General features: G+C 41.9%; 2 protein-coding genes across 4 annotated transcripts in view; one reads left to right on the top strand and one right to left on the bottom strand.

The window, feature by feature from the left end:
* The window catches only part of RAB30 (RAB30, member RAS oncogene family), a 59,046-nt gene extending 55,676 nt beyond the window's left edge, over positions 1-3,370 (top strand). Inside the window, exon 5 of the mRNA XM_074860322.1 lies at positions 1,104-3,370. Within this exon, the coding sequence (XP_074716423.1) occupies positions 1,104-1,141 (38 nt within the window). The 3' untranslated portion in view covers positions 1,142-3,370. The remainder of the gene's footprint in view (positions 1-1,103) is intronic.
* On the bottom strand, positions 1,829-13,550 carry DDIAS (DNA damage induced apoptosis suppressor). 3 transcript variants are annotated; one of them, XM_074860319.1, is made up of 7 exons: positions 13,258-13,541; positions 12,876-13,004; positions 10,751-10,879; positions 9,610-9,771; positions 8,320-8,437; positions 6,113-6,514; positions 1,829-1,935 (listed from the first exon to the last, which is right to left on the bottom strand). In XM_074860319.1, the coding sequence occupies exons 3-7, from the start codon at positions 10,861-10,863 to the stop codon at positions 1,882-1,884; spliced, it is 849 nt and encodes a 282-aa protein (XP_074716420.1). In that variant the 5' UTR covers positions 10,864-10,879; positions 12,876-13,004; positions 13,258-13,541; the 3' UTR covers positions 1,829-1,881. The 3 variants fall into 3 exon arrangements, with proteins under 3 accessions (XP_074716420.1, XP_074716418.1, XP_074716417.1); XM_074860317.1 differs by lacking the exon at positions 1,829-1,935 and having other exon boundaries at positions 3,743-6,514; positions 13,485-13,550; XM_074860316.1 differs by lacking the exon at positions 1,829-1,935 and having other exon boundaries at positions 3,743-6,514.
* Between the last annotated feature and the right edge of the window lie 75 nt (positions 13,551-13,625).

The raw sequence follows: 13,625 nt of genomic DNA, 5'->3' as shown, positions 1-13,625 counted from the left end.
ATTTAAAATCTGGTCTTGATTTATGGACTTCTATGCATAGGGAATCAACCACAAACCTGGTATGCATTTTCAGAAGTTTTATTACCTTCAGAATTAAACATGCTGAGCTTTATTCTTTTTCTACAAGCTTATAATTATAATCACATCAGCTTGCACCAAAGCCATCACTTACCGTAGTATGTGGATAAATTCTCTGCTGAATGAAATCACTCATGCTGGACAAAACATTTCACATCAAGATGCTGTCAGGTGTATGATGTAGAAGTTCTGGCAGTGTTTCATTACTAGCTGCACCAAGTCTCTAGTGTATCACTTGGATCAGGTCTAACACCCATGATAAAGTAGGTGTTTGTCCAGTTTATCACAAGGGAGTGCTTAAAGAGCCAGTGATACTGCAGTCTTGTATTATGTGGGAGGCCGTAGTAGAAACTAGTCTCAAGCTTTATTTCAGCACTGATGTCTTAAAACCCTTTCAATACTGCCTTCCCAGCGCTCAGTGATTTGGGTATGAGTAATGCTCTTTCCTTTTATTTCTTCTACATAATCTATCAATGCAGATTTACCATTTCCAGGCAGGCCACGTTTCTTATTCCTTTTCTACTTGCCCCAACATAGATTCATCAAGTAGGATTTTATTTGCAATAAATAAAATCTTTTGAACAGGCACAGTGTTGGTAAATGCAGGCAAAACCACAGGCTTGTTGGCTTGGGCTCACCCCAGAGCCCTGCACTATCCTGACTGAAGCAACCCTGGTGCAGCTCTGGTGCTCTGATTTGCTGTCAAGTGCAGGGCTGAAGCTCAGCTGGGCAAGCCCGCAACAGCTTATAAAGGCTACGTGTCTTCTTCTATCACCATCCTGTCCCTTTGGCGGTGCCAGGAAGCCCTGCATAGGGATCTGTGCATCCCTTACAGCACAGCATTGCCATGTTCTGCAATGGTGGTTTAGGCGGCTGTCACTGGCACAGCACTTACCTAATAAGTGACTTCACTCACAGGTACGATGCTTGAAGCTACTTGGGTCATAAATGATGTTTAATTCTGCTTTCTTCCCCCCCCTTTTTAGCTATAACTGGCTGTTCCTTTTTCTTCTGTTTATGTCTAGGATCCAGGGACTGCAGGGATCTAGGCTTGGACCTGTAAGAAGAAACCTTGAGCCTCTTGCAAGCCCCACCTACGGTTGCAGCATCCTTAAAGAACTGGGAAGAGGTCTGGGTTGTGCTTGAGTATCTTGCTGGGTAGGACAGCAAGGAGAAAAGACGGATTACTGGTTAAGGTCTTCCAGTGATATCCAGAGCTAGGCTCCACATTCTCTTAACGTTGGGCAAGTCTTTGAACCCGTGCCTCAATTTCCTCAACTCTAAGTAAGTAGTGAGAAAAAAAACCCAAAACAACACTGACTGCTAAGGAAAAACTTCTTTGTAAAGTGAATTTACCTGTGCAGACTTGCTGTGTAGCCATGAGGAACTGTTTTCTTTGGTCAGCCTGCAGACTCAGCATACTCGTACCCTTGGTAGGAGAGGCTGTATCTCATTAATACCCTGCTCAGCTGCAAAAGCAGCTTGTTTGATTTCAAATACTCTTCTCCCTCCCACCCTGCAATGAGAAATGCATTTGATTAGAAGGTGCAGAACTTAGGGTAGGAACCAAGAAACTGAAAAGGTTTACCTGTATGTTGTGCAAGGGTGAACCATGCTAAAAATAGCGGATAAGGGACAAGGTGGGGAGAATAAATGCCCTCATACTTCCCCAAGTGTCCTGAAAATAATGAGCAGGTACATAATTATTTTATAGAAGAGATATGAAGGCACACAAAGATTACAGCTCAAATTTCAAAGGTCTATTTCTTTCATCCATCCCAAATGTGGTTTCCATTGGCTTTTTTAGGCAGGTCTTGCCTTAACACACTGGGTTGTGTGCATGTCCCTGTGAGGTACCTATGGTGAGACCAAGTGAATGTGAGGTTAGAGAAGTCTTTTAGAGTCACACAAGAAGCCCTTCTAGCCCTGACTCCAACAGCGACTAACACTAGATAGTAAGCAAAGTACACAGAAACAAGAGGAGCACAAAATGATACATTTCCACAATACTCTTCTACCTTCCAGCCACTTTTGCCTCTCAGATTTCCTAAGGCAGAGGTGATGTCTTTGTAAGCTGAAAGTGCTTTAGTTCAGTATTGATACAATTTGTTCCTTGCATGCAGCCACAACACTCTTCTGAACAAACACTGAGTCTAGGGCTTAAGTAGGTACCTTAGAAATTAAGTGAGGCCTCAAACATAGAAATGTAGTAATAGCTATCTTGTAGCAGAGAATGAACCAACTAAACTCTTCTTGTCACCAGTCACAATGTAAATGGTGCATATTCATTCTACTCCTCAAAATAAAAAAAAAAAAAGAAATCACAGCAGATAATTTTAGGCCCGCTTCTGGTTCTACAAGTCAGCATTTTCAGGCTGATTAGATCCTGTGCCATCACATACTGTTCCCACATCCTTCTGCAGGACCTGACCTCCAAGCTTGCAGCAGCAGCTCCAAGATTTCTCTATTCAATGAATCCTAAATGCAGCTGTTCTGGGTGGGGGATATGGAAGACTCTAAAGCAAGGAAGAGGAAAGACACTGCCAGGAATTTGCCACTAGCAATTTTAAGAGACGGCTTGTAACTCCCCAAAACAAGGCTTGAGAGAAGCAGCCTGAGAGAAGCATAAACAAGTTGAGAGACAAGACGTGGTAAAGATAAGGAATGAGGGGGGAGGAGGCCCTCTGAGCCGAGGAATGTTTCAAACACTCACAAGTATCGGAACTATAGTCACGGGGTGGATAATGTGGAGTCGAGCTGATAAGGCTGCCTGGATAGCACAGGATGCAGCTGGAGGAGGGAGCCCTGTGAAGACAGGACGGTTCTGCTCTGGTGCATCTTGTAAAGTTTCAAGGGCCATCTGTCTGGTGAATGACCTTTGCTTCATTATCCACAAAATGAATATTAAAGTTGATACCTCTGAACATTAACAAGATCATGCTAATTACATCATCCCATAAAGCATCTTAACCCTCCCCATACATGGGATATGCAGGTCTGTGGGGTCAACGTAGGGGAGGGCCCCAAGCATGTGTAAATTGAGGGGCAAGGATAATAGGAGTGAAGTGAAAGAAGACAGAGCCCTTGTTAGCAGGACCAACACAGGAACCCAGATCGGTGATCTCTAGTCCCATCTCTATCGTCTTCTCTTTTCTCCCTTTTCCTTGTTACCATTAAGTAACACAAGGCATATCACACCACATGCCATTAATTTGTTATACACTTACTCAACTATCGTGTATCCAGTTAGTACATTGTGAGAAATGAATAAATGTCTACGTATGGACTTTGAGACTTTTCTCACTGTTGTTGACTCCCTTGGGGATTTATGAATCTAAGTCACTTGTCTCCCTCATCCAGCTGGGACGTGACAGCAGCCTTTAACTTGAAAAAGCCTAGAGAAAAACTGGGAGCTGCTACCAACCTCTCAGGATAGTCCCCTCTGCCCAACTCAACTCTGTCATAGGATCCCACCTGAGCTCAAATACAAGGATCCCATACGGTATCTGAAATTCTTTGATGAAAACTTGGTCCTTCTTCACAGAGAGTCATCAGGTAAGAATCTGGAGTGGACATGGACTCCTGGGCTCTTCTTGTGATGAAAAGACAACACTGAACACTTCACCGACCTCTACTTGATAAAGTGAGATCTATTAAACACTCAGACATTTACAGAAGTTTTTATTGCACATTCTAGAGTTAATTTACGATAAAATATAGTAACTGCGAATTCTGTTTTCCCCCATCTCTGTGGTACAAAGATCTGCAAATGAACATAACTCATCTTAGGAAGACATATGCCAATAGGTATATAAAAAAATTTAATTGTTAAATAGCTCTTTTTGTCTACTGGCTCCTTCCCAAAAGTCTTAAATATAATTAGAGAGAACACAGCATAGAAATAACTTTTTTTTTAGTATTTTGGCTTATTGGAAAAAGGGGTCCGTGCCTGGAAGAACAACTCAGGAGACCAGCCAGTTGCCCCTTCCAATACACCCCCTGAATAATAAGCACTTGAGAAGAGATTCTTGCTTTCTGAAGGGGAACAAGTTTCCAGGACTGTATCATTTAAAAACAAGGCCTCAGTGACACGTGCAGATACAGGAGTTGTTAGAGCCCTGGCTGTATCCCCAGGGTTTAGTGTCTCATTTTGGAAGCACACATCATTTTCACTGTTCCCTTTGCTTTCAGAAATAGGGTTCCTGCCAGTGTGCCCACAGGTCGACTGCACGTCAGTAGCCCAGCTAACTGTTTTTAAAGCTGCAGTTGGTTTCGATCTTTTGTTTGCAGATGGGGGGATCCACTTCTCAAAGTTAAGGAACTGCTGTGAAATAGAGCTATTACTTTCTTTGTCTTCCCTGTTACTTGGCCTTTCACGTTTCTCTAACCTGCCAGTAAGCTGCTGCAACAGAGTGTTTTGAAAGGAAGACCTAGATCGCTTGCATTTGGAATGGATTTTAGTGGGATTTTTAGGGGTGAAGATAGTGACAAAAGAGCCTCTTTCCCCAACAGGCCAGAGTTTCTGGAGAGGTTTCGTCATAGGAGTCGACTGAGAATAAGGAACAAAGTCTTGAGCACTAACTGAATTGCATTCTGAATCACAAAAGGATAAAGTTACTGGTGTACTGTGTGTACTAAAAGCAGGAGGTGACCTGTGCAGGGATGAGCTCAGTTTTGAACCGTTACTGGGAACATCTCCAGGATAAAGCACCAATTCAGGAGCTGTGACCTTTTCTGTCAAAGTATCTTCCTGTATTAAAGAATGACATGATTTATTTAAGAATTCTACAGGTTTTGCTACCGCTCTTGCACTTGCATCAAAGAGATCAGCAGAAGCATTGTAGCTGCCTTCAGGGAAGATCCTGTTCCACAGCATCTCTCTCCCATTAACACTTTTGAAGGTATTTTCTGACAGCTCTGTCAGTGGTTTTGATTCTCTTTTATATATCCTCCTTGTATTGTCGGGAGTTGCTGGATCAGAGTCCCACGCCCCTGTCAATGTAAGATCTGTTCTTCGGCTTGGTGTAGAAGAACAGTTTTCTTTATTTTCACAACCAGCTAAACAACTATCATGTGCAGAATGCACACAGGTAGCTGACTTGCTCCTTTTTAAACAAGTTTCTCCATGTTCAGCAGTATACTGCAGACTAATAAAAGACCAACATGACTTTGAAATGTCAATATTTGCTGCTTTGGATTGCACATACCTGCTCTCTGAAACAGAAGGCTCTGATGTAACTGGCAAGGACTGTGACAGAACAGGTAGATGAAGGTTAGGTATAAAGCAAGATGCTCCACATTCCTTGTCAGTTGAAGATAAAACACTAGAGGAAGACTCACATTGTGACACCTCATCACTCGGAGGATTTCGATTTGACTGAAGACAAGCAAGTATGTTCTGCCAACTATCATTCCCTGCTGGTGGCAAGAACCTCCCCAAGACACTTGCTTCAGGTAAATCACCAGCTACTAGGGTTTGCCTGGGATAGGATTTGTTAATATTTACACCCAGCTCGCTACTTTCAAGAAGGGCCCGTTTGCCTGCATCAAGGGTGGTTGATGTTACAACACTCTTGCCATCTTCTATTCTGGCTAAAAATTCATTTAAGCTTTCTGAGAATGGGAGCTCATCCCAAACGATAGAGTCCATCTGAGACACTCCAGCTACGTTTACAGGATTAGATGCTGAGGCATCGCTCTTGTAAAAAGGAGAGTTGTGGGATTTTTCTAGGTAAGAATAATTTCTACTATTAATCTTTGGGTAAATGCTTTTTACTGCAAATTCCAGGGGATGTTGTAACAACCTGGAACTGTTTCCATGTAAACACTCAGTCTTTGAAGAGGACAGTCTCTCTAATTTATCAGAGGTACTGTCAGTCTGACTAGGCTGTGAACTCAATTCATTACCCTCCTTATTCCCTTCCTTCACAGAAGAGCTGCAATACTGTGAATCCCAAAGAGTTTGATTGTTGAGGCTTACAGTGCACAATTCTGCAGAGACAGACCTCCCCTCTTGTTTATGCTGTTCACTCACCAGCTTTCCCACTTCCAGAGTGGGAAAGTCTTCCGCTGTTACCCAAGCAACAGATGAAGTCAGGCTGAAGGACTGCTGCCAGGACCCTAAAAAACTTTCTCTGCCACTAGACTGAACAAAACAGGAGTTTCTGCTCAGGCTAGACAAGCTGCTGAGCTCACTGACAGGTTCATCTACTGGAGTTGAAGATGCATCAGGTAAGTATGAACTGTTATTATGGCTCCTGAATTTTGCCGACTGCAGGAGCCGATAGAAGTAGCTGATAACAGTAAAGCCAGTAACAGCAGCGTTTGGCAGGAAGATCTGGCAAGCTGTAAGGGTTTTTGTACTTCTATTAATTCTGGAACAGTTTTGCAAGACGCTGCTGGCAGCAGAACGCCCTCCATCTTCCCTTGAACAACCCTGGGGGGGAAAGGAAAAAACAAACTTAGTACAATGCTTTATTTTGTGATAGAAAAAAAATAAATTAACTCATGCCTTTTAAGTCAGGCTTAAATTTAGGTCTCACTTTTTGTCAGGATCTGCAGAGAAGAGAATACAAAACAGTCTGTCACACAAAGCGGTACTCCCTGGGAAATAAGCACTGGCAAGGGCTATAAAGGGCACCACGGTGAGAGGTGCTTTGCTTGTTGCAATTACACAGACTTTTGGAGCTGGAAAAACAACGAAGAGCTCTAAGAAAGGACTTCACAGAAAATGTCTTCCTCCCTTTAGGGCACTGAGTGCTTCCGGGCTTCCTCCAGCATAGTTCTGTGCAAATGGCTAGCTGCCTAAGGCCAATGCTTTTCTTTCATCTCAGAGGCACTGGGCAGTACTTGAAGCAAAGCACTCTAGCACCAGATACCCGACTTGGCAGCTCAGCTATCAAAGCCAGCATGGTATTTTCTGTGCACTTCCTCTGTGAAAGGGAAATAAGATATAACCTCTATCTTCTCAGTTTTATTTGGAGTAGTGTTTCAAAGGAGCTTCAGCTGCAATTCTTTATAGAACCTGCTTTTCTCTACACAGAAATTACAGGCAAAAAGAGTGACATTAGAAGTAGAAGGAATTATCCAATGTTTTGAGAAGTGGATAAACCCTTTTTCACCTCCCCCTCAAGGTCTGGCAATGCCAGAGGCCAAAAAAGCAAATATAGCTGTCTTCAAATTCAGCAACCCTCCCACTCCCTGAATCTATGCAAAGGTTGAGGCTGAAGGCTGTTAGCCAAGGACAATACTCTTTTAAGACTTCATGTAGAAGAGTATGTTATGTTGACTCTGAGTTTTATCTGGGAGAGTGCAACTGTATGCATAGGTGAACACAACTATACAGAAATGTCTACAGCCAAAGGCTGAACAAATTGTCTCTGAATGCACATTCAGTCCTTGTGTGTGCAAGAGCAGCCATAAGGCTGTTGATATGTAGGATTACTTATATTTGTAAAGGCATCAGACCTAGAGACCTGCTGAATGGTTCCAGTTAAGTAAAGTTAATCCATTAAGTCCTCCAACTTCCATTACTTAAGATGCTGTGCATTAGGAAAATCTCAGCTCAAATACCACCTCGTGGTACCTGTGGGAGAGGAAAAACACCTGCCAGGTAGGATTTAGTTCACAGACTTTATAATATGACTCACACAAGCACCCCTTGAAGAGAACTTAGTAATATTTCCATAGAAACAATCTTCTAAGAACTAATATTTCAAAGTCTGTTAAACACATAAAAGAGCCACAGATGCATATGCTGAACAGCTGTACTTTATCAACATTTTTAAACATGCTCTTAAATCCAGAAATACCAAAATGCTGCAAGGGGATATGTTTCTTCTTACATTTCAGACACCGGGAGACTGCAGCATGGGCAAGGTAGGGCAGTGCTTGAAAAGACAGTCTGTTTCTTGCTTGAACTGTACATGGTTTTTTACAGACTTCAAGCTGTTACTCATATGCAGAGGAGCTGGCACTGCTCAGGCTCTCTGAAAACCAGCCCTGACAAGCTGTCAAGCTGACTGCTGCCATTCAAGATGGCTTTTGGATGTGACTCATTTAAAAAAACACAGGAGTCTGGGGGAAGAGGAGCAGAATCCTTCTCATGTCCTAGCCCTAAATCTTCTCAGATTCCCAAAAGACGTGATACATGATGCTTTGATAACTCAGTCTATGCTCCCAACTGGCTACAAACTAATGAAAAAAACTCATTATAAGAGAGTAGTGTGGATTAAAAGTTACCTTCACTCCAAATATAAGTCTTTTTCCAATGAAACAGGTTTCTACTGCTTGAACTAACTCTGCTGGAGATGCATCTGTGTGTGTTTCTCCTGACAGCCGATTGAAGTCTTGAATACACCTTGAGTAAAAACACATACGAGTATTGGACCAACAGAGGAAGCCTTACATAGCATTTCAGATGTAGTATAGGTAGGACATGTGCTAAAGAGAAGATACTGTGGCAGGTTAAACTAAACATAGAATGAAAACAGGAAACCAAGAACCTGTAAATTCAACTGTTTACTTCTATTTTACTAACAGATTAAGTAAACAAACAAACCATTTGAATGGGTTTAATATACACACAACTATCAGGTGTTCCCTGTGTGGCTGTTATTTCTGTATCAACACAATGACTATATAACGCTGTCAATATGCTGCTTTTGCTTACACATCCTTTCTGCCCACATCTTTACAGCAACAGCAGCATCCACATTAAGACATGCAAATAACTGTTTTTCCACAGTTGACAGTAGTACAGCAGTCTAGTGTAGAATGCCTGCCATGAGAATGTTATTAATGCTGCTATTATGGGATTTAAGAAGGGTTCACCTTTGACCCATTGATAACACAAGGCACTGGAAAATAACAGAATTGAGAAACAAACAGTGAAGGTGTGTATGTGGGTATATATCTATATCTATTTCTCTCTATCTCCCATCCTAGCAGTTTCATATATCAGAAAGTCTGAAGCTTATAACATAGGTGGTCAGGCTCTGAGGACTAACAGACCTCCTTAGAAATCCCTCCTTGCTGAAGGAAAATCTGGTCACATTGAAGACCAGTCATAAGGTGCACGCTTTTTTTTCACTCAAATCCAAACTGTTGAAAAAAACCCCAACAACTGAGGCTCTATCGTTACCTTAACACTCTTCTAAAATCCTAAAGAAAAATTCTAAATATTTGGAAAAGCCAACTTACTTAGTAATCTATCATTATACAAAGAAAATTCAATCTCAGATAAAGAAAGAAGGACGCAAGGAAGAAGCCCAATCAACCAAATTGTGACACGCACTTAGCAGGTGGTAGCTGCCTTCAGTAGAAGAGTGGAGATAGAAGTAATTCATCTCAAAATTTCAAGATTTCAGGAAGGAACCAAACTTCAGGATTTTCTCAAGGTGATGGGTACCAAGGAAATGTTGGAAGTGAGCACTTTAGCAGCTTCTACCCACTCGTCTCCCCACCATCTCAATTTTTTTAGGCTGAAGAAAAAGTAGCAGCTATATAGTTAGAAAAAAATCCATTCCTTACCTCTTCAGATTTTCTGCAGTGACCCCGAAGAATGGATCTAAGCAACTTCCAAACACAGTAATGTCAAACAAATCATTAGTGTCAGCAATCTTTAGGGACAATCTATATCTGTAGCTTGCATCTTTAGCTTCACCTGTGTAGCCACATTTTAGACAATTAAACCTGACAAGACAGTAAAGGGATAAAAAAAAATATGTGAACTTCTCTTAATCACTGCTGAGGTAAGAACTTCTTGGCAGCTATAAGTATTACTGCTATAATGTATCATCATATGTGCCATTACAAACTATAGGATTCTTTCTTATTCTTTACTCCTTGAAGCACTAATCTTACCACAGGCTCAGCAAGGTGTCTGTACCATGACAGAACACCTCTGGCTTCTATTACTGATTTATTAAATGCTAGCCTGTTGTGAAGCTGGAGACAGTGGGCTTTGAATGACCTGTTGGGGAGTAATTTTGAATTCCCTGCACTCCCATTTTTCCATTTTGTTCTGGTTTGGGATTTTTCTTCCTGTAGCTTTAGTATAATACCTAGATTTTAAAAAAATCATCAGGAAACGGCACTGTTATCTTTTACTTCAGCATTTGAAACAGCAGATAGTCCTGCTTTGCAAAGTCAGCTTCTTCCATTTAGTGCTGACATTCATTGATTTACTGTTCTTCTATGTGGCATAGATTTCATGTAACAGTGGGATTAAAAAGGAAAACTCATATATTTCTAGACACACAGTAAGTGGAAGAGTCCTACAGGACGACCTGATGCATTGCACATATAAAATGAAAGGAAATTTGAAAAAATTAGGACTTGATTTGGAGGTGCTTTCAACCAATGGTTTCCAATTTAGGAACAGCACTGAAGAACTAGACTGTAGGGATGCACTTGAAGCTCTTAACACACACAATTTATTCTCCTAAACTGCCCTTCAATACTGCATGGCACTGAACGGAATAGAATTCTTGATCCATAACAACCTCCAAGCTGCCACTGGAATATAAAGAGATCATAACAGTGGTAAGTAACTGGAATTACAACTTATTTCTACAATGGCTAGATTTTCACCAATTTGTTTTAACTTGTGTTCAGCTAACACAGATTCCCAAGGCCTCTGACAGTTAACGATCCCCAAAACAGAATGTACCTCCTAGAATCCAATATCAGCCTAGAAAAGCATTTTTGACAGGCAGGATAGATGAAGCAGGAGTTCTGGACAGAAGTTACAGAGGCAGCCAAGAGTCCTCTCACACTACTCATGTGCTCACAGTACCACCTGAAACAAGAAAATCAAAATAGTTCAAAGAGTTCTCATTTTTTGAGATATTAACTGCTTTCAGCTGGGTTTTTTGAACATTTTGAAAGGCAGCCCTCAGGAAATTATGATCTCTGTTTGAAAATGGTAGCCCAGCTGCGGCAACATCTATTATTACCCTTAATCAACCCTCTAAAAAGAAAAAAAAATGAAGATATGTCACAAAAAGCAACAGGCTGAACAAAGAAGTGGTTGAGTTCTCATCCCTGGTAGTTAAAAGACGTGTAGATATGGCACTTGGGGACAGGGTTTAATGGTGGACTTGACAGTGTTAGGTTTATGGTTGGACTGATGACCTTAAGGGTCTTTTCCAACCTAAATGATTCTATGATTCTAAGTGTTCATGATATTTGTACACCATCGAAGATAAATCATGCAAATTCCCATTTGTATTTAAGGAATCTTTATTAGAACTACCCTTGAGCACAGCACTGCAACAAATCTGTTTTTTTCCCTTAATTTAGAATGAAGTTACAACATGGGGTTAAAAACTGAGATGATTCTACACTTGTAACTCTGTAAATGCCTCAATACCAAGGTCTTTGAAAGGAGAGGATGCCCAGAAAACCTCAAAAGGGCTTGCAACTGCAACTATATTCATGCCCTTTGAGCCAAAGGGACATCTCTACAGTACTTATCATTGATTCAACGATGAGATTGTATGGATCTGACAAATGATGAACCAAATGTTTAAATAAAAAGGAATTATTTTTACTCAGTATTACTTTTCTGCAGAATTATCTTGCCTTTATTATTATACTGTCCAAAATACCAATTTTTAGGAAACATCCCCTATTTTAGAAAGCGTAACTTTTTTCTCAGCAGATGCTAGAAATATGTAGACAAAAATACCCTAAAGCACCTCAAATCATAGAGTTCCAACTTAAACGGCCCAAATGTTCTCTACAGCTGAATTAAAGGACACCTTAAAAATCCTTCTTTGCAAAAGCACTTTTATCACAGTAATAGCATAAAATATACATCTCTTTTTAATGGAAACTGCAGGATAAACTCAGGATAGGAAGCAAATGTCACATCTTCATCCCAGAACTCCTTTAGGGAGGCAGAAAGCCAAGGAGATAAAGGAGACTCAAGTACGGCTTTTACATCTTAAAAACCATTCAATAATCAACAGTGATGTTTTGTTCATACTTCACCACAAAAAAGTTCAACTTATAGGTTATCCCTTTGGCCTTAGGGGCACCATTCTCAGCATTCTGGTAAAACCAAGATCTGTAACATGAGTACTAGCAAAACATGAGTGACTAAACTCATTACTCTCAGTAGTTCAAAAAGAAAAAAAATCAGATATCCCAATATTCCCTATGGCAGAAAGGCCAGGAAAACAGTGTCATGGGAAGGTAAAGGCTTTACAGGAGAGCCAACAAAAATGAAAAAAAAAGTCTCTTCAGTACACATATTAACAGAAACTCATCTGACCTAATATTAAGTGGTGCATGCCTTCAATTCTGCCAAAACAGAATGATTTTGGTTTAGTTACAGTAAAAGTAAAGGGTATGTGGAAAACATACCAATATATAGAAGTAACAAAATCAAGTCTGATTTTGTTATTGCCCAAGAAGGTGGATTTGCAGAAACCAGCAGGTGCTTTCACATTCCAATTGGTTTTCAGCTCAGAACTATATAAACAGAGTATGTTGTTATCTGCAGTTTTTAATGAAATTTAAAAATCCCCACACCCTGGAAAATGGAGCAAATACTTCAAGTATTTCATTGGAATATGGGAGATAAAGCATAGAATGTAAGTGTTCACACAGGTTCTGTTACGAGTTCCCTTTAGAGTAGACAGACTCAAGATCTATCCCTCTATTTCTCTTTGGTAGAAATACAATACTCGTTATCTGGACATAAGTTATAAAAGGGCAGTATAAATAGATCTGTTTTACTTTATTTTTTTTTAATAAACAAAACAAACCAAACCTCTGGACCCACATACCCAGCCCGGGAATCACACGGCACTTCAGGTGCTCCCCACCGCCAGGCTCCAGAGAACTTTCAACAAGTCTCACCGAGATTTCCACCGGTGCCTGGTGCCCTCTAGTGGGCTCATCGCCTTAAACGCGCCCTAAGAAAAAACCCAAAACACACAAGAGAAGTTGTTAACAGTTCTCACACTGCATTTTTCACCCCTTAACCAACAGCCTCCTTCCACTCCAGCCCCGAGACGACCCCACAGCGGGCCGCCAGGCCGAGCAAGTGGGGCGCGGGCACAGTACAAGGACGCCGAAGGCCGGGCGGAGCTGCCTGGCTTCACCCCACCCTGGTCGCTTTAAGCTTTGCTCGACACCTAGGGAGCGCTTCGCTATTATCGTTCTTACCGAGGTACCTATTCTAGCGCTCCGTGACCAAATCGAGTCTCCGCCTCCCGGCCCCAAGGACTGCGCTGAAGGGAAACGGGGAACTGCCGTCACCCGGGCAAGGGAACAGGGGCAGCTAGCGGTGGCGTCTCCCTTCGGAGCCCCCGGGCCCGCACGGGAGGGAAACGCCGGTTATCTTGGCCGTGACCCCATCGCCTCAGCTCCAGCCCCAGGGAAGCACCACCCACAGCGCGACCCCGACCCCGGCCCCAGCCCCAGCCACAGCAGCGCCGGCTCTGAGGAGAGCCCGGAAGACGGAAGTGCGGGTTGCTGGGGGCGGGGACGAGGCTGCGCTCATCCAATCGCGATGCAGCCCAAAGGCAGGGCAG

Source organism: Strix uralensis, chromosome 2 (assembly GCF_047716275.1).
Source record: "Strix uralensis isolate ZFMK-TIS-50842 chromosome 2, bStrUra1, whole genome shotgun sequence".
Taxonomy (NCBI): domain Eukaryota; kingdom Metazoa; phylum Chordata; class Aves; order Strigiformes; family Strigidae; genus Strix; species Strix uralensis.
The sequence above is the reverse complement of the archived record's forward strand: the minus strand, read 5'-3'. Positions and strand labels throughout refer to the sequence as shown.